The following is a 20532-nucleotide window of genomic DNA, read 5'->3' as shown; positions in this document are numbered from 1 at the left end:
AACTTGGTCTAAGGTACAGGTAAACGGTCTGATGATTTTCAAATGGGTGTGTGTCTTGCCTTTTCAATTATACTACAAGTTTCTTAAAATGTCAGGGTCGAAATTTCTTCCTTCCTTTGGAGGCACATCACGGTGCCCAGAACTAATTATTCACTCAATCAGTGTTCTCTGGACTCTGATAAGTGCAGGCCCAGCTGGGTGCTGGGAAGGAAGTGTGATGGAATGGAATTCCTGTCCTCGTGGAGGTCACTGTCTAACACTAATGGCAATCCACGCAGCATGGTGGACAGAGCACAGGTTTACAACTCTAAGATCCGGGTTTCAGTGCTTACTAAAGACATGGCTCTTGGCAAAGTTCCTTAACTTATACGAAACTCAGTTTTATCTGAAAAATGAAGATAAATCCACCTCTTCGAGTCGTTCTAAAGACTCCGGCGGAGGTAGGTAAAGCGCCTACACTATACTGTATGAGCCATACACAACCAATGAAGAGCAGCAGCTATACAAGCTTTACTAACAAGATGTACAGAGTGGACAGAATAATTAACTCTTTCAAAACAGGGTGGTGGGTGAGCCTCCGAAGGCTTCGGAGAGAAAGCAGAATAAAGAGAGTGAGCAGCCAAGCACACCCCACCTCCGCCTTCCCCGTCAGGAGCAAATGAACGTTCTCTAAGGTAAGGACCCGCGTCTGACTGCCCGGCGCCCTGCACACAGCGCACCTGAGTCGGCTCTTGTTACGGGCCACGCGGGTGAGCGTGTAGCGGTTGATTGTGTAGAAGTAGTCATGGTAGGGCACGTCGTGGGTGAGGACTTCGGCATCTATCACGTAACACTCACTCTCCTGGCTCGCCTTGTACATGGTCTGTGGGCAGGAAAGGTCCGTTGGACAAGACTGAAGAGGAGCAAGAAGCTTGGAAAAGCACCTTCTCCCGCCTCCCCCAGCCCACCCCACCCCACGACTTCTGAACAGGAGAACTGGAATCAATGGAATCAGCAGCATCTAAACAAGCAAGATGCCACCACTGCTTTGGGGCAAAATGACACTTGCGCCCTGAAACTCCTTCCTGACATCTGCCCTGAATTCCTTCAAGACAGAACACGGGAATTTCCAGCCCGCTCTTCTGTGCATCTGCCGGCTCTGCTCACCTGTGTCTCCCTGACAGTGGCAGTTTTGGGAGCCAGAGGGTTGGTAAGGGTGATGGTGTAAAGAATCACTCGGCTCTGGTTTCCGTTCTCCTCCTTTTTCCATGGATGGAAGATGATATCTAAGGGTAGAGGAGAGCCCTGGCATGAGGAAGGGAGGGCAGAGCCCCCCTCCCCAATCCGAGTTTCCCGTCCAAGTGACCTTCTGGACTGTGCTTACTACTGCCTGGCCCCCAAAAGGAAGCCAATGGGAGCCCGAGGGCCGGGCGGAGGGTGGGAAGAGGAGTCGTCGTCGAAGCAGAAAGAGGCTCATTGTAGCATTGTCAAAATTCTACACAAGGCTCCAGAATGCTGATTGTTCCTGGGGCTGGGACAGGAGGTCCTGGGGCCACCTACGGGGGTGCTGGCAACACTGGCGTTACTGTGGCGAGGGCCTAGGGTCCCTTGGGAACAAGTCCTCTCCTCTAAGCCATAACCTCCCCGTGCCCTCAGCATGCCCTCTCCTCTTGGCACACAGGATCGCTGATGCCCAAATGCTTTGTAACAGCTGGATGCTTACAGGTCCCTGCTGTGGGAAGAGTTTGGGGGAAGGGGAGGAGGCAGAAGCACAGAGGGTCAAAGCATGAACCCCCAGATCCCAGATGTGAGGCCCGGCCTAGCTCCTTCTTAGCTGCGTGAGGTCAGGCAAGCACTAACAGTTAGAGTTCCAGCAGCCTCATCGGTGTCCACACACGGGGTAGCTATGAGGTCTGAATGAGACAACGTCACAAGCATGGCATAGAGTGGGTGCTGCCAGCGACGGAGAGCCGCTGTGCTTTGCTAGACAGTGAGCCCTGTGAGGGCAGGGACAGGGCAGGTCTTACGGGCTGGCATCGAGTGCCTGGTGTGCAGTGGGCAAGGGTGAAGCTGCAGTGCTGGTGAAAAGGGAGGGCAACAGGGCCTGAGGGAGCTCCCACACCACAGAAGGCTGGAGAGAGGGTGCCTGGGCCCTCAGGTGGCCGAGGGAAGGAGGGTGTGTGGGAAGAGGAACAAGGAAGGGAAGGAAGCAAACGTAGAAAAGGAAGAAGCGAGGACGAAGAGGGAGGAATGGGGGGTACAGTCCCAGCAGAACGGACCAGAGAAGCGCCGCTGCTCCATGAAGTCCCGCTGGAAGGGTGAGTTGGTGAAGAGAAGGTCATAGAGCTTGTCCACGCTGAAGTTGAAGACTTCATTCACGTACTGCCGGCCACTCAGGTCCTCATAGAAGGCCTGGACCTCCCCTGCACAGAAGAGAGGATCAGGAAGTAGACAGTGACAGCGGAGGGGCAGGGGGCCCCAGGGACATCCTCCAACTTATGTCTCTGGCTAACATGGGCACAGCCACCAAGGGTATGGAGAGACTACGGAGCAGGATAGCTGAGCTCATGGGCACGGTTTAAGACTTTGCTTTCAGTCTCTTTCCTTTGCTGGGATGCACACCATTTCCTTTAGTTGACGCTCTGCCCATTCCTTCTCTACAAGGTGTTTGGGAATGTACGATTTGCTTTTACACTTTCAAACCTCCCTAATTCAGTTGATCTTAGACTAAAATTCAAATGACTACTTCTTGAAGTTGCCTAAACCCAAAGAATGGGGTTTTGAGAGTCTGTAAGTCAACTCCAATCAATAACAAATTGTAGTTGTAACCCATGGCATACGTGTGTTTGAGGGAACGTAGACTAATCTGGAAGTATCAGTGTACAGAACTGCTGCTAAGGCTGGGGCTGGCCCAATAAGCTATGACCCCTAACTACACTTCTGTAAGGCAGCCTATTTCTACCATGAAGTCAAAACCTACTCCCCCTTTTAAACTTAGGATTACAGCTTCATCATACAGCAAAATAAGAATTCAAACCAGAATGAGAGGCACACAGAGCAAGGTGTGGGAGGGCTCCAAAAGTGGAGCTTCCTTCAGTCTCAGGGATGCAGAGCCCTCCCGGCACATCAATGGTCCATATACAGAAGATCACCAGCCAGGGAATTTCACCTGTAATCTGAATTTTCCAGCTGCTACAGGAGAATGCATCTGAGGATACAGGTGAGCTGCTAAAGCCTCAGTGCTCCACCCGAGCCCTTGGCACCCCTCAGTCCCTAATTACTGCACCTGCGTGGGTGGGTATGTGATCTCAGGAGGAGGCTGACCTTTCTGGCACCCCTAGGACCCTGAGGAAACCAGAGAACTCTGAAGTACCCTGTAGGGTCAAGTCCTATGACTGCACAGATGGGTACTGCACGAGCGCAGTACAGGCGGTATTCACACCGTTGTTTATGCGAACGGCACCCCGGAACTAGGCAGTACCCAACCCATGCAGTCATTTGTGCTGACCCTGGACTCTACATGGGGGTGGGTAAACCAACCAAAGGTTAGAAAACCACTGCAGGTGGCCCCTAGGAGAGGTGTCCACAGATTCACAAGGGAGCACTGTGTTCATACGCTCACTAGTCATAACAGACCTCTCATTCAATGGAGGAAATCCATCAATTGATTTCTTGAACGCTGAGAATTTGGCTTCTCTCCATGGAAGGTAAGAAGCAGCATGCTCCCAAGGGAGGACCTAGAAGCTAATCCTATGCAGGCATGAAGTTAGAAGCTACCTGCTTACAAAAACTAGAGAAACAAGGGAGTCTCCAAACTCTATTTGACTCAGCAATACCTTTTCTTCTAGCTGGGCCTAAACATCCCATGCTACAAAACTTGCATTAACAAGTTTTGCAACTATCTTGAGGCTGTTTCTGTGAAAATCTAATTATTTCCAGGGAGCAGCTGACTGGCGCCTTCCTTGTGGCTTATACACATTGCCTAGCCTTGCATGTCTTTGAGGGTAGGGGCCACAAGGCAAGCCAATGTCAACAGGGGGTAAATTTAGTGACAAGACTAAATGACAGAACAAAGCATTATCTATGAGACGCTCCTACAGCAAATAACTGAAAACAGGGATGTAGACTAATAACACAGGTACCTTTTGTTAAGGAAGCTCTGCTCCCATCTTTCCACCAGGAGCCTAGAGAGTAACTCCAGTCCCCACATAGAGATTTCCTTTTAGCCTTCAAAATAGAGAAAGGGCCACTCCAGACCCGTTTTCAAATGCCCACCTTCATCGTGTGTGTCGGAAGAGTCACTGAGCTCAGTGGGGATGTCCTCATTGTCATTGAAGTCCAGTGAAGGGGAGTTCACAGGAGCGATCATCTCAATCTTCTCCCCCATGATGTTGTCAATGGCGAGCTCCTTCTCCAGGGACCCGTCTCCCTCCAGCGCCTCCTCCTCCAGGGGCAGCCCATCAAACTGCAGACAAGACAGAGGAGTCACCCACCAGGGAAACCTGGTCTGGATCTACTCTCCAAAAGGAGATTAGGGATCCGGCCTTGGCAGCTCTCATACTCCCAGCTCAGCTGCTCAGGAGCGAAGTCAGAGTCAGGCTCCAAGGCCCTTCCCCCGAGCTGCCACAGAGGATGGGCAAACACCGTACAAGGACTACTGACTGCATTTCTCACGCTCGCCATTCCAACAGCACAACAAGCTGGTCCCCACAGGGCCAGGCCCCTTCCTGCAGCCGCACCTGCACCATCCTGCAACAGGGGCAGCCTGCCTCCAGGTGGTACCTGTTTATCCTAAGAAGCTCGAAAGGCTTCATAAGCATTTTTTAAAACTCATTCTCTCCTTAGCCCTGGAAGGGAATCGATACAACTCTTTACATTTTAAAGATAACCACAGAGATGGAAAATAAAGACCAGGCATCCAATGAATAACGTTTTCATTCTAAGGGCAGGTGGTCTGACTCACAGCCTACTGAAATACAAGGTTCCCTTTGGAGGGAGTCCTTTCCTGAAGAACCCTACCTGTTCTTCTGCCTGCCAGCACACGCCCTGACCCTCTTTCCTCAACAAGGTTCTACCTCCTCTATAACAGAGTCCCAGAGGACAGAGGTCCTCTTACACATTTTTATGGCTTCCACAAAGTCTACCACAGTGGAGAAATAAGCCACAATACATATACTCAATAAATATCAACCAAATGAGTGGATAAACAATTAATTGTTCTACAGTTCTATATTCATGCATGACTTTGACGTCAGATCAAGGCAGTGAAAAAACACCTGGGATTGTTCTCTACCAGAAGGGCTGATCAGCAGCAGTCCAGCAAAAGCAAAGCCCACACAGCAGACTTGAAATGGTTTTCATCTGCTCAGAAGTCAAACCCGATCTTGTACCCCAGGCACCCAGCCCCAGCTCTGGACCCCGGGCTACGCCACTAGAATACAGAGAGCCCATCTGCTCCAGAATGCCTCCTTGAGGAAACTGACCACAATGTAACCAATCTCCTCTCTACCTGCTCCCCATTATGGGTTCCCAGTGAACTATGCTAGGAAATGCTGGCCACAGGACTGGGGGTAGAAGCCAAAGGCTGACTGCCCATACCGAGACGGGGGCCTCACTGCTCCCTGTGGATGTCAGTGTGCTGTTGGTGATGGATTTCTTGGGCAGCTGTGGACTGGCATCTGGCTTGGTCTCTATGCTGCTCTTGGATGAGCTGTCATTCACTTCATTCTCTTCCACAGGGATCTCTTCACAGTATCTGAGAGAAGACACCAGTGAGTCCACGTTAACCTCAGTGGTTCAAGACGGCCAACTATTCTAAGAATCTCAGACCTTTCAATTCATCCAAATCTATGAGATTTCCTGCTTCTTCACTTTGTATATGATCTTCCTCTAACCAAAAATCCCCCGCTTACCCCACTGCTCTCCTGAAATCTCCTTCACATCCCACCCCACCCTTCCCTGCCCCCCACGTAAAATTTCTGGCTGCGAACTCACCTTTTCTAGGCAGCCTCCTTAGAGTTATCCCTACCTCAGTGAAAGGATTATTTGTCTTAAGCTATTTTTTCCCGTGGGTGCCCATTCCATTTTAAGCCTCTGAATCCAATACCTGGGTTCTGAGCATGCATTCCATTTCCCAAACAGTGACTAAGACAGGACTCTGGACACGAGCACTCCTTCAGTGGCATTGCCAAATTCTGGATGATAACTAGAAAACTTCCCTGCATTACACACCTAGAAAGAAAACCTCCTTGAGATGAAGGTGGGTGCCCGTCTAGGAACACTTCAGGGATGCTGCCGTTGCCTCCTCTAAGAGAGCAATCATCACCCTATCACCATCATCCTCATCTGACCTGTACTTAACAAATCCAGATGCTTGACAACTCTCTGACAATCATTATATGCATTTTAGAGATAACCAAATAGGTATTCATAGAGGTTAAGCGACAAGACTATTATTTCGACTGAGCCCAGACCTAAGCACAATAGACATTCAATGCTCTTTTCTTGCTTTTTTCCCTGTATGCCTCTGGCACCACCACCAAGCCTGCAGCTAGCTACCCTTCCACTCTCAAGCATGCTTTGTGCCAGTCTACGGGCACATCTTCCCATCTTCCTTAACCTATCGACAGCATTGACAGTGACAACACCTTCTGCTTCACTTCCTTCCCTTGGCTCCCAGGACAGGAAACCTTCCTAGGGCCTGCATGTGCTTTCAAGCTCTCTTCAGCTGCTTCTTCCCCTCGTTGAGTGCTCCCAGGCAGTCCTTGAACTTCTTTTTATGTTCACCGAGTCACTTGAAATTTCACCTAATCTCATGACTATCCACCAATAATTGCTGCATTTATGGCCTCAGCCCAGGCTTCCCTATGACCTTCACACTCCATACCTAAATGCCCACTTGACATCTCCATTTGGCTAACAGGCATCTCAATCTCAACTTGCCTAAAACTGCCCTCCTGATCTTCCCCCTGAAACCTGCTCTGCCTACAATACTGTCCATCTCCGTCTGGAACAAAGCCATCCTTCTAGGCAGTAAAACCAAAAAAGTCTAAAAGCCACCTTTGGTTCTTTTCTGTTCCATCAACATATCTTTCAAAATCTATTCAGGAACTAAACACTTATTGCCATTTCTCCTCCAAACCACCACCATCCCTCATTTAACTACCTAAATTACTCAACGGCCTCTTAACGGGTTTCCCTGCCTCTGCCCTGGTTCCCCTTCAATGTATTCTCAGTGCAGAGGCCAGAGTGATCCTGCTGGAATGTTAAATCAGAACTTAGCAATTACCTAGGCCAAACTTTCCCATCCCACTTTTAGTAAAAGCCAACCATAAAGTTGGCCAGGCCCTTGGGCTCTGCCCCCTCGAGCTCCCTGACCTGTGACCACTTTCCCTCGTTCATTCCGTGGTTCATTCCAGGGCTGCACAGGCATGCGTGCTGTTCCCTCTGCCTGGCAGGTTCTTCCTGCAGGCATTTGCATGGCTGCTCTGGGCAGCCGCCCTCGGCCTCACTCACCCCATTGTGTTGAAGTCGTCATCAGGGGGCACGTAGTCCTCGTCATCACTGGTCAGGCCCAGTTCGTTCCCATAGCACTGGTGAACAAAGTGCCAGAGCTCCTTGGGACACAGAGGCTTCAGGGGAGAAAAGGAACGACTGAGCCTTCCTCCTCAGGTCCCCCACTCTGCACAGAGGCACTGAGCCTGGCTGGTTCCCCTGGAGAGGAGGAGAAACTCCTCTCTCCTTAGCTGAACGAGAGGCCAGCAACCACCCCCGTCTGCCTTGGGGGTCTCAGCAGGACACCAGTCTGCTGCCTAGGAATGTGGACTTCAACAAAACCAGGAACTGGCCTTTCGGTGCCCGATCCCTCAACAGAGGTTTGTAGAACGTGACCAACTGGCTCCCAGAGGATGGTAACTGTCTCACCTTTTGCTCTTATGGAAAAGGTCCAGCACCGAGTGGCATAAACCCATGTGACTCTGGGGCCAAGGCGATCCCAGAGCTTCTGATTAGCACTCTGAATGAATGCCCAGAGGTCCACTGACCCAGTGTCCCACCACACTGCACAGAAATCTCCTCTTATATTAACTGTGGCCTTACAGACCCTACTGGATCACTTCCAAGAATGAGGTTCAACCTCAAAGGTGGCCCATTCCATAGCTGGACAGTTCCTTTGGGTAGAGTCTTACGTTCCCACAGTTTTAAGAACCTTACAGGTCATCTCACCTAACCTCGTGACACCCAACCTGAGGTGGAATCTGTTTGCCTGCAGTTCTAAGCGTTAGTTCCAGTGTTTTCTTATTTCACTGGGTGCCTATGTGTCCTCCCAAAAAACACTGCCCTAAGAAAAGTTTGTTCTCATTGGGTTCAGAGTCTCCAAAGAGAAGCAACGGGATGTCAAAGAACTAAGATCAGAGGCAGAGACCATGAATGAGTCTCAGACTGGGAGGAAGGGGAGAAGGTGGCAGGGATAAGTGTGTGGAAGAGAGGGCAAGGGCATGAAGAAAAACAGAAGCAATCATTATCTTAAAAAAAAAAAAAAATCCCATTTCAAAAACATTTGCACCAATAGACTTCCTAAAGAATTTGAGAGCTCCCAAGCCCATGGTTTCAGGTATGGTTTAAGAAGCAGACAGGTGGCAGAGTATATTGAGCTAGGATTCCAGCTTTCTGACTAAAGTGCTTGGAATGGCAGAATTGGGGCCTGCCTCTAGGCCGGTGGGGTTGGGGGTGGCAGCTCTCTACGCTGGCCCTCATAGTGCCCGAGGGAGGTATCACCTCCTTCTCTCCTGGACTTCCCCCTCCTATCTCTGACCTTCATGCACAACATTCACCCTGCCTGGGACAACATTCACCCTGCCTGGGACACGTCTGCCTCTCTGCCAAACCATGTCCTGCCCTGCTCCACCCTTTGCCTGCTCTCTGCAGCCTTCCCTGACCAATGCCACCCGGCTTGCCTTGGCCAACCACGATCAGGACAAGCACAGTTAGCAGACCCTCTTCAGCAGGCCCAAGTCCTACAATTATTTGTGAGGGCATTTGTGAAGCATAGGAATGACCCCATGTCTTATTTAAAAATGACAGCAGCTGTGAGCCGAAAACTCAAACCTGCCAGTGGAGACTAAAACACATGGTCATTTTACCATACTGATGGCGAGTGAAGGCAGAGGACCGCAGCTCAAATAAGTTATCAGGAGTGATACTAGGGGTACAGACTCTCAGAATAGAAGAAACTCCAAATAATAAATCCACGCAATTTTCTTACGCAGCCTTTTGCTTGGGCCAGAATCAAGGCCAATATATGTATATATTTATATACACACATGTCATATATATATACACACACACACACACATATACACACACACATAAATACACACACATAAAAATTAATCCCGGGGGGAAACATTATATGTGTGCATGTGTGTGTGTGTGTGCATTTTCTCCTATATTTCTTTCTCTGGCTTGGAGACAGTTTCTCAACATCCAGCTGCATCTGAGTGGGACCTTTTTTTTTTTTAATTGAAACAGGTCTTGCTCTGTGATCCAGGCTGGAATGCAGTGGCGCAATCACAGCTCACTGCATGAAGGGGTGCCTTCTACTGTGTCTCTTCATAGTTTCATTTAAACACTCAACTAGTCAATTCGTGGTGGCTGTGGTAACTACATTTTTTGTACTTCATGTTGTGGCAGCTGGGGCCTTGCTGACTGGGGAGGGACCCATCAGGGTTAGCTAACTCCTAGAGAGAGGAAATAACTCATCCAGGAGTGGGCCTTTCACACGCAGCCAGCCCATCCAAGGCTCATATTCCCACCCTCCCCATTATCTATTATAGCGTCCGAGCTTCCAGGCAACTTGAGGTACCTGCAGCCTGCTGAAATAATTCAAACTAGCCAATCCTAGACCTGCTTGGCCTGCTTGCCCTGCCTCCCTGGCTCCTTCCTGCAAAACTACACTAAAGGCTCTGCCCACTTCTTCCCCTTTCCCGTTCTATCTCCTGACCAACCCTGGGCCTTCCCTGGTGGCCCTCATCCTGCTGTGCCTCCTATTTCTGGGGGTCTGTGAATTTAAGGACTTCTTTCTTCATGGCTGCATGCATTACCATAACTGATTAGAGAAAATCCTGGGACACTTCAAAGCAGTGGAACTGAAGTGCCTGAAGATAATGAGTGCCTTACTCCTGGAGGTGTTGAGGCCATTCATGGGAGATGACATGCGACTTTCAGGACTCAGGTCAACACTATCAGTAGGAGAATACTATCAGTGGGGGATTCCCAGAACCCTGAGGAGACACGGGCTTCTCTAGAGGTAGCCAGTCCCGCAGTAAAAGAAAACTCGGCAGTACTTACCTTTTCAAGGAGAGCATTTTGCCAGAGCCGGAACATCATCATATACGTCCTATCCCGGGCCCCAAACGAAGTGAAGAAGTGCTAGATTGGAAAAGAAAATAACAATATCTGTTGAATTACAATATAATTAAGAGAGACATGGTCCTCCTTCCCTTAAGAAAAGATACTGACTTCATCCTCAAACACTAATGACTCTCAGTTACCTGTGATCACGCACATCTGCTTCAGAGATGGGGTCAGCACAGCAGAGGCCTGGGTACCTGGTACTATTAAGTTCCCAGTGTGACAAAGTCCTTCCATTCTTACCCACACTTTCCTCAGTGCTTTTCTCCCTGTTTTGAAATTCTCATCTCCATAAGAAATGTCCCTCACCTACCTACTGGAACCGGGTAAGCGGTGAGCTATGAACTAGCCTAAATGGAAGGACAAGACAAACCCACAACCTGCTGATCCGCTGACCTATTTCATTCATTCAACCAATATTTGAATATTAGTATGTGTTACGCACTAATCTACGTGTGTGAGGGACAAGAAACAACACAGAAAGATCCCGCCCTTGTGGAGTTTACCCATTAAACAGACAGAAAGAAAGTAATGAAGATTTCACTGACCAACCACAAGGTGGTCCGCAAATGCTATTTCATTTAAACCACACAAAAAGGCTTAGATAATAAACAAAGCTAACAACTAATAAAGGGTAACAGGCTGGTGGAGGTTAGGCAACTTGTATAATCAAGAAGCTGGTTAGTGTCCAAAACATAGGTTGAACCGGGCAGGGCACTGTGGCTCACGCCTGTAATCCCAGCACTTTGGGAGGCTGAGGTGGATGGATCACCTGAGGTCAGGAGTTCCAGATCAGCCTGGCCAACATGGTGAAACCCGGCCTCTACTTAAAATACAAAAATTAGTCAAGTGTGGTGGCGGGCGCCTGTAATCCCAGCTATTCAGGAGGCTGAGGCACAAGAATCGCTTGAACCCAGAAGGCGGAGGTTGTAGTGAGCCAAGATAGCGCTACTGCACTCCAGCCTGGGTGACAGAGCGAGACTGTGCCTCAAAAGACAATGAGAGGCCATGGTGAAGGGAAGATGGGAGACAATACTGGAGCAGCAGCGGCGCTATCGTGAGGAGAAGGAATGGCTCATGGACATCATGGCCAAAGAGATGCTCACTAAGAAGTTCATGCTCTGGGACCAGATCAATTCTGATCACTGCACTCAGGCCATGCAAGATAGGTATACGGAGGTCAGTGGGAACCTGAGGGATTTGTATGATAAGGATGGATTACGAAAGGAGGAGCTCAATGACATTTCAGGACCCAGTGAGTTTGCTGATTTCTATAACAGACTCAAGCAAATAAAGGAATTCCACCAGAAGCACCCGAATGAGATCTATGTGCCAATGTCAGTGGAATCTGAGGAGCTCCTGAAGGCTTGAGAGAATCCAAGTGAAGAGGCACAAAACTAGGTGGAGTTCACAGATGAAGAGGGATATGGTCATTACCTCGATCTCCATGACTGTTACCTCAAGTACATTAACCTGAAGGCATCTGAGAAGCTGGATTATATCACACACCTATCCATCTTAGACCAATTATTTGACATTCCTAAAGACAGGAAGAATGCAGAGCGTTAAGAGATACCTAGAGATGCTGCTTGAGTACCTTCAGGATTACACAGAGTGAAGCCTCTCCAAGATCAGAGTGAACTTTCTGGGAAGATTCAGGCTGAATTTGAGAAGAAATGGGAGAATGGGATCTTTCCTGGATGGCCGAAAGAGACAAGCAGTGCCCAGACGCACGCTGGAGCCCATCTTGACCTCTCTGCACTCTCCTCCTGGGAGGACTTGCCCTCTCTGGCTGTGGACAGATTGAAATCTGCTCTCTCTAAGATTTAGGACTGAAATGTGGCAGGACCCCAGAAGAGTGAGCCCAGAGACTATTCAGCACCAAAGGAAAGTCCCTGGAGTCACTTGAAAACTCTTTGTTTGCCAAAAATCCCAAGTCAAAGGGCACCAAGTGAGACACTGAGAGAAACAAAGACATTGCTTTTCTAGAAGCCCAGATCTACAAAGATCTATGAATACGTAGAGATTCTCGGGGAACAGCGACATCCCACTCATGAAAATGTACAATGCAAGCAAGAAAGGACAGGAGAAGAGCGAGAAGAGGAGGAAGAAGAGCAAATCAGCGAGAGTGAGAGTGAAGATGAAGAGAACGAGATCATTTACAAACCCAAAAAACCTGCCACTTGGCTGGGATGGCAAACCCATTCCCTACTGGCCGTATAAGCTTCATGGCCTAAGTATCAACTACGACTGTGAGAACTGTGGAAACTACACCTGCCGAGGACCCAAAGCTTCCAGCGGCCCTTTGCTGAATGGCGTCAGGCTCATGGTATGAGGTGTTTGGGCATCCCGAACACTGCTCACTTTGCTAAGGTGACACAGATTGAAGAGGCTGCCTCCCTGTGGGCCAAACGGAAACTGCAGAAGGCGTCAGAACGATGGCAGCCTGACGCTGAGGAAGAATATGAAGACTCAAGTGGGAATGTTGGGAATAAAAAGACATATGAGGACCTGAAAAGACAAGGACTCCTCTAGTGTTCAGGGATGTAGCTCAGCTTTAGGACTAGCCCAGGCTTCCCTGAGATCTGCTTGTTCTATTTCTCCCAACCAAATCCTCTTAAAGACCTTTTGCTATGTAGTTTCATGGTCTAGCATGCATCTTATAGAAACAAAGCATGCTGGCAGATTGCAGGTTTGAGATGTGTTTTATCTGTTTTATATTTAAAAAGATTCTGCCAGAAAATAAAACCAGACCTTGTTCTGAAGCCCAGGGTTATGGACCAACTCAGTGCTTCAGGTCTTAATGCCTCCATACCTCTTTCTGATCAACTTTAGAAGTAGCTGAGATGTAATGGGCACCTGTTATGCTACACATCATGTTATGTAAATCTGACCTGAGCTCTTTCCCCACCCTCCTTCATTGCTACTTCCCTGAATGAGTATTACCCCAGGATGAGGTCTGCCATCAGCTTAGTTAGCCATTGATGCAAACACTAGGGAAAGACTAGGAGGATGAGCCAGGACTGCTACGAAGGACTAAATGTGGCACCAAGGTTTGCCTTCTGTATTTGCATAAAGAAAGGAGTTGGAGCTGGGTGCAGTGGCTTGTGCCTGTAGTCCCAGCTACTTGGGAGGCTGAGGCAGGAGGGTTGCTTGAGACCAGCCTAGGTAACATAGTGACAGCCTGTCTCGTTAAAAAAAAAGAAAAGAAAAAAGAGAAAAAAGGCATGGTGGCATGCACTGTAGTCCCAGCTACTCAGGAGGCTGAGGCTAGAGGATCTTTGAGCCTAGGAGTTTGAGACCAGCCTAGGCGATACAGTGAGACCCCATCTCAAAAAAAAAGGAGTTGGGCTATTTGGAATTGGCCTGCAGCCCAACATACAATGGAACTAGGACCAACAGTCACTTCACCTGCTTGCTGGGTCAGAATGAGAGACTTTGATAGGTCTGCCTACTTGTTTCTTCTACAAGATCCCTATTTGACTGTAAAAGTAGCTAATGTTCACATATTCTCCAAGCCCAGGTAGCCATGGTAGAGTTGGGTAGAGTTGAGCAGCTGCCCCAGGATCCAAACCTAGCGTCTGAAATGGAAAGAACTAGGGCAGCCCAGGAAGGCCCTGATCTGCCTTATAAGCACCGTCATCTGAAAGTCAGGCCTGCTGCAGGACAGGACCCCCAGAGGGCCCATTTGCTTCTCAACACTCAGGCCTTCAATTGTTTTTTAATAAATCTACTTTAAAAACCAAACAAACAAATATAGGTCAAACCAAACACTATCTGACCCCAAAGTCTCCTGGCTCTTGCCACCAAACTGCCTGAGTCCAAACTGTAAACTCGGCCTTCAGCAGAAACCCAGTCTACCCCTAGCCTTGGACCTCTTCATCTTCAGGCTCTAGTGAAAAGTTTGCTCTGTCCTGAATTTTAGCTGACATATTCTCCCCATACTGATAAGGACAATCCATTTTCTACCTGATGCCCCATCCTCTCCAGAGACAATCAGCTAAGCTCATACATAATGACGACTACTGAACATTTGCATACTGCTTCACAATTTAGTGTTTTCGGATATGTGATATTATTTCAAGACTGTGTTAAATAGGTATTGCTGGCTCCATTTTGCAGGTGAAAAAACTTAGGCTCAAACATACTACACAACACGCTAACAGTCGAGGGACTCAAATTCAGGTATTCTGACTCCAGGTCCAATGTCTGGCCACTCCATCCTCCCCCTGCTCAGCCTCCCCCAGCCTCTCCATCCAGGAGGTGGTTCCTGGAATCTGCACCACCCTTAGCACCACCACCTCTCATCCCAATCCTATTGGCCTCCATATTCATGCAATTCAAGAAAGGGCAGAAATACAAGAGTAGGGGGTATAAGGGAGGATTAGAAAGGCCAGAGTAAGACTCCACTTACCTTTTCTGAATCAGTGCAAACTTGGATGGCATTGGGAATGAGGCGAGCTGTTTTTTCTTTAGTCATGGAACAGATGTCTTTCAAACGGACTGTCAGCTGGCATCCAAGAGGACAGAGAATGGGTAACAAGCAAAGGGGGGCATTAGTAAGTCAGGTAAACGGTGTTCAGGGGGCGCCAGTGTAGACAGGGACAGTCAGATCACATATTTATAACCCTGAAACAGGCCACATTGGTGATCATCTGGTTTACCCCTTTATTTCACAGTGGGCAGACAGCAAAGTGGGGACTGAGCCTTGTCTACAGCCATGAGTATCTTGATTCTTGGGCAAGGAGCTTTCTAATTTCTCCATAGTCTGCTAAATGTGCAGAGGTCCTGCCATTATTTGCCACTTACAGAAACACAGAATACTGGTGCAGGATGTGACCATAAAAAATCATCTAGTTAGGTCACGCATGGTGGCTCATGTCTGTACACCCAGCACTTTGGGAGGCTGAGGCGGGTGGATCACCTGAGGTCAGGAGTTCAAGACCAGCCTGATCAACATGGAGAAACCCCGTCTCTACTTTAAAAATACAAAATTAGCTGGGTGTAGTGGCGCATGCCTGTAATCCCACCTACTCAGGAGGCTGAGGCAGGAGAATTGCTTGAACTCAGGGGCTGGGGGATAGAGGTTGTGGGGAGCCAAGATCCCGCCATTGCACTCCAGCCTGGGCAACAAGAGTGAAACTGTGTCTAAAACAAACAAACAAACAAAAAAATATCTAGTTAATCTTTCTCTTCCTTAGTGTATGGGATGAGGAAACAGAGGCAAAGAAAGGACTAGCCTAAAATCACGCTGCTAATTGGTTGCAGAACCGAGAAATTGTGCAAGCCGGTTCTTCAGAGTCCCAAGGCCAAAGCCCTTTCTACTTGACTATACCTCCTCCTGCAGTCACTCATGCCAAATATTTGCCTGCATTTGACAAAAGCAAATGCTCCCAGTCCTCTCTTCCACACCCAAAGGGGAGAGAGGAAGGGGAAAACATGGCAGAGGAGACCTTATTATTGGGACTTAGAATTGAGTATCTTTCAAGACTCAGGCATGATTTTGTTAATTACGCAAAGGCTTGGGAAGAGCATGAAGTCAGCAAAAGGAAGAAAGCGAGGGCAGCTTGCTTAGCCACAGCCAAGGAGACGGCTCAGGGGAGCATGCCCCAGGTCTTTACCAGAGTTTCCCAGCGGAAGATGTTGCTGTAGAAGCAGATCCAATTTTCAGAGAGGTAGAGTCGGCCCTGAAGGAGAATGTCTCTTTGGAGTGCACATGAGTAATCTGCGGTAGGAGCGGAGATAGGGGAGCTCAGAGGCAGGAAGCATTTTCAGCAAACCACTGCAGAGTAGGCATGTCATCCCTCCCACGAACACTGGGGGAGCCCAACGCCCACCACGGACAAGGGGTGCCAGGCACTTGAACTAGCAGCCAAGGAAGTCCCTACCATCTCATGACGAGGAGCATAAAGGTGGCGTGACGTGCAACTGCCTAGAGGCAGATAAATAAATGTGATGGCAAAGTGGGCCAAGGAAGCTAGAGGTGGGAAAGATCAACAAAATTCAACTAACTTCCCTCCCCCATCCACAACTATGCTAACCCCTTCTGCCACCGGGCCATCTGCAGAGATAAAAGTGCCAGTGACTCACTCCAGGTTGGGCTCTTGAGGCTGCCACAAGCCTGGTACTCAGCCTCGAGCCCTGACAGCTGGGTCCAGGGCTCTGGACAGCCTCTCTCCCTGTTCCCTTGCTTACTTGGGTTGGCTTGAGGGCTCTAGACAGAAGCACCCTGAGTGCTACGCCGGGGGCTCCCCAGACTTCCTCCCCATCCCCTCCCTGGTCACCCAACTCACCAACAATGAGGCGCTCCGTGTCTGGAAGCTGCTTAAAGAGCTTTCTGAAGTCTTCATTTCTCTGCTTGTAGGTGGGGCTTAACACCTGCGTGACAATGGCCAAGGTTAGCACATGCACCCCGGTTCTGTGGGGTTAGCAAGGAAGGGCAAGAGGAGGAGCACTTGCTTGTGTGTTTAAAAAGCAAAGATGAGGCTCTGCCCTCCTACAGACCCTAGAGGCCAGGCTGAGGAATGGGGCTCGGCGTGGAGAAACACAGTGGGGAGAATCTGGTGCTGGGAAACATTTTGCAGCCAGGGCCTCCACTAATGAGAAAATGCCAGACACAGCAAGGAGGGGCTCTCATTATATCCCGATAAGAGAAAGGAAGGAGGGACACCTCCAGGGTGCTTCCTGGGATCCACCATGCCAGCTACTGCTGTTCTGCCTTCTGCCAACACCACCTTGACAGTGAAGCAGGGACCCAAGAAGGCTGCCCAGCCCCCCATGATGTTGCCCAGAGCACCTCTCAGAAGAAGGTGCTGTCATGACTATCAGAGTGAGCACTTGGCTGTGTGGAAAAGACACGATTTTCTAAGAAATCACATAAAACATAAAACCAGTACTGCAATAAGCACACAGGTAGGGAACTAAAAACACAACTGGCACAGGAGAGGCATCCAATTCCCCTCTCCATCCTTACATCATCTAATCCAGTCCTTACAGCATTGAGGAAGAGACCAGGGCCAGAGAGAAGCCCCCTGCCCCAGCTCCTCAGCTGGTCAGTGTCAGATCTCATGACCCCCGGTCCTGTGCTCACCTCCCTCCCAGCAACACGGCTGCCTCGAAGAGGCTCACGCCTAGAAACTGCCTTAGCAAATCCTCCTTGGAAATCCCATGAGCCAGCTGAATACACAGAAATCCTGCCCTTTGAGGGCTTACAATCTTGTTTGTTTGTTTATTGGTTTGTTTAGACAGTCTCGCTCTGTCACCCAGGCTGGAGAGCAGTGGTATGATCTTGGCTCACTGCAACCTCTGCCTCCTGGGTTCAAGCCATTCTCCTGCCTCAGTCTCCTAAGTAGCTGCGACTACAGGTATGCGCCACCTCGTCTGGCTAATTTTTGTATTTTTACTAGAGACAGGGTTTCAACATATTGGCCAGGCTGGTCTCAAACTCCTGACCTCAAGTGATCCACCCACCTCAGCCTCCCAAAGTGCTGGGATTACAGGAGTGAGCCACCGCACCCGACCCGAAGGCTTACAATCTTACATTTAAAAAATAAAGAATAAAAAAGAAACTAAAAAGAAAATATGTGCCCATAGAGGAGGCACCAGAGATGACAGATGAAAGCAAGTGCACAACCTGGGACAAGCCACGCACAGTCACAGGGAGACACCCACACTCCACCTGTGATGCGCTGACCACCTACTCAGAGAGAGCGCTGCTGACCCTCAGCCTAGGGTGTAGCCTATGGCTACAAAACAAAACAAAACCTTAGAAAACAACATTCCTCTGGCCCATTCATTAGTTTCAAACTGGTACTGAGATATGGAATCTAGATGGCCCCCTTGCCTCTTAGAACAGAGTTCACACACTGAAAACCCCAGCATGACCACCTGATCGCCAGTGAGTTCTCATTACGCCTAACTGACCTTCTCAAGCTGCTGTGCAGCTCACATGGAGTTATTATCACGTGCCAAGCACAGCCATAAGCCCTGTGCGTGGGTCATTGCATCAAACCCCAGATTATTTTTATTCTCCCATTTTGCACTTGAGGAAATTGAGAAACAGTAAAGTTAAGCAACTTGGGAGTGGAATACGAGCGAGGCAGTCTGACTCAGTGCTGTCTGAGACCCCGCTCTGTGCTGCCTCTGGAGGGTACCTGCTCCTGGTCCCCCTGCCAAGAGGAAGCAGAATGGCTTCCCCAAAAGAGCGCACTCCCTCGAGAATGAGATGTTCACCTGCTTTGGGGCCCCCACTAGTCTTCCAAGCCCTCTACTGGGTCTTCGTATTTACAAAGTTCCAGTGTCAGCCTGAGGAGCAGCCGACCAGGAGACCCCGAACACACTTCAGGTGAAACTGGATGTCAGACCTCCAACCCCCTGAAGCCCCAAGTCTTCCTATTTCTAATTTTCTGTCCTAGTGCCTTCTCCCCCTTGATTCTCGTATATCCAGTGACAGCTGAGGTATCCACAGAAGTGGAGGTACAGGGCATTTGACCACAGTCTCCAACCCGCAGGCAAATTCAGGGGGCCCCTACTTTCCTTAAAACAAAGCTGTAGCAGCAGCAGGGAGAGGGGAGGGTGAATCCAGCCCTGGCCTGCTAAGTCAATCAGTCTGGAGACTCCTTTATCCGACCAACACATGCCTATTCCACAGGGCTGTTGTGTGGATGGCAGGCACACCAGGTGGGCATGCTGGGCCTGCCACCACGCAGCCTCTCGAAGCTGGAGACCCCAGCCCTCTCCCTCCTGCAACCCCAAAGGTGGGACCTGGCTCACCTAGTTCAATTTAAAATGGTCAAATAATTTTGGTTCCAAGATTGTCAAATCTGGGGCCTTCGGGTAGGAGAGCCAAGTGGCATGACAAGGGTGCAGAACTACCACAGAGACTCAGAGAAACTGGGTCACACACTCACGGCTGGGATTTCCTCAGATCCGTGCCAGCAATGGTGTTCAGCGGCAGCAGGTGCATGGCCAAGCTGCTTCAGGTACCACTGCAGCAGCTGGCTCTCCTGCTCCAGCAGGAGACTCCAGAGGATCCCCGACTCCGTCAGCGATTCCATTGCCCAGCACGGCTGCCCCTCCCAACGACGCCTGGCTCCCTCAGCACTGACTCCTGACTGTCCCCACACAATGAAAACCGTTGGTCTCCCCTGGCTTGACTGTGGATGGGTGGCCTCTGGTTTCTTGGCAGAGGGCCTGTGTGACTCTGACAGGTGTCCTTTCTGCTCCTAGAGCTACGTGCCCAGCGTGAAGCCTCACAAGTGAGAGGAGGTGGTCGGTGCGGTTCTCAGGGCAAGCTGGCTGGCCAGTCTCCCATGGCGGGCTCTGCTTTGTCCTTCTTGGCTGGTCCACGGGCGGAGAGTAACCCAGAGGTGGTGTGGTCATGCACCTCCCCCTGGTCAGTGCAGACAGTCACCCAAGGGTCCAGAGGATGCAGATGGCACAGCAGGTGCCCAGGGCCAGCTGGAGGTCTGGGAGGCAGGCCCCTGGGTAGACAAGCAGACTCTGCAGGACAGCAATGATCCACAGCCGGGTCCAGGGTCTAGCCCCGCCAATCACTCACATGCAGCAGCGTGACTCATAGTTGGTCTGAAACTCCAGTAAAGGAACCAAATGCGCAGCTCCCCAGTCCTGGTCTGTCTCATAGAGTGGCACGTTTAATCAACCTCTACCCTGGGCGGGCACTGGGCTATGACTCACAGCCCTCACCCAGGCAGAGCAGCCACCACTGGCTGCAGCAACAGGGCCTGCTCTCACCTCCAGCCCAACACACACTCCCTTCCTCAGCCCCTGCTCTGCTCGCCTGACCAGCAAACAACTTCTTTGTTAGAGTCACCCGTGGCAGAGAGGGAGGGAAGGAGGGAGGCAGAGCGGGTGGGCGGGCAGAGCAGGGCCCTATACATGCTTCAAGTTACAGGATCTGGGTGATGGTCCCGGCCAACGTCCTCCAGTAACCCCCAGCTGAGCCTGGCCTCCCCAGCAGATGTTTCCTGCAATGGAAAGTTGCTGGCCAGGGCTCCACATGGAGGCGTGGAGTAGGGAGGGGAGGCAGCAGGGCACCGCTGTTAGGATGAAATCTGAAATGTGAGACTCAAGTCGCCAGGGACTTCCTGGAGACACTCTCACACCTCACCAACCTATCCATCC

At 50.0% G+C, this 20532-nt stretch overlaps 1 protein-coding gene and 1 pseudogene across 20 annotated transcripts in view; one reads left to right on the top strand and one right to left on the bottom strand.

Annotated features, from left to right (window-relative positions):
• Positions 1–20532, bottom strand: part of GRAMD1B (GRAM domain containing 1B) — a 269048-nt gene that overhangs the window by 12617 nt on the left and 235899 nt on the right. For 16 of the 19 annotated variants that reach the window (XM_015115996.3, XM_077964549.1, XM_077964551.1 and 13 more), the window contains 10 exons: positions 16683–16767; positions 16011–16114; positions 14804–14899; positions 10327–10407; positions 7495–7610; positions 5578–5734; positions 4255–4444; positions 2259–2402; positions 1147–1265; positions 720–862 (listed from right to left, as the gene is read on the bottom strand). In XM_015115996.3, the coding sequence (XP_014971482.1) occupies positions 720–862; positions 1147–1265; positions 2259–2402; positions 4255–4444; positions 5578–5734; positions 7495–7610; positions 10327–10407; positions 14804–14899; positions 16011–16114; positions 16683–16767 (1235 nt within the window). Of the gene's footprint in view, positions 1–719; positions 863–1146; positions 1266–2258; positions 2403–4254; positions 4445–5577; positions 5735–7494; positions 7611–10326; positions 10408–14803; positions 14900–16010; positions 16115–16682; positions 16768–19298; positions 20383–20532 lie in introns of those variants that run through there. The other 3 variants (XM_077964563.1, XM_077964562.1, XM_077964559.1) reach the window with 1 other exon arrangement.
• On the top strand, positions 11270–13947 carry LOC106993514 (splicing factor 3A subunit 3 pseudogene; annotated as a pseudogene). Its single transcript, XR_003722364.2, has one exon. The product of XR_003722364.2 is annotated as a splicing factor 3A subunit 3 pseudogene (transcript).

This window comes from Macaca mulatta, chromosome 14 (genome assembly GCF_049350105.2).
Source record: "Macaca mulatta isolate MMU2019108-1 chromosome 14, T2T-MMU8v2.0, whole genome shotgun sequence".
Taxonomy (NCBI): domain Eukaryota; kingdom Metazoa; phylum Chordata; class Mammalia; order Primates; family Cercopithecidae; genus Macaca; species Macaca mulatta.
This window is presented reverse-complemented; position numbering and strand designations above follow the sequence as displayed.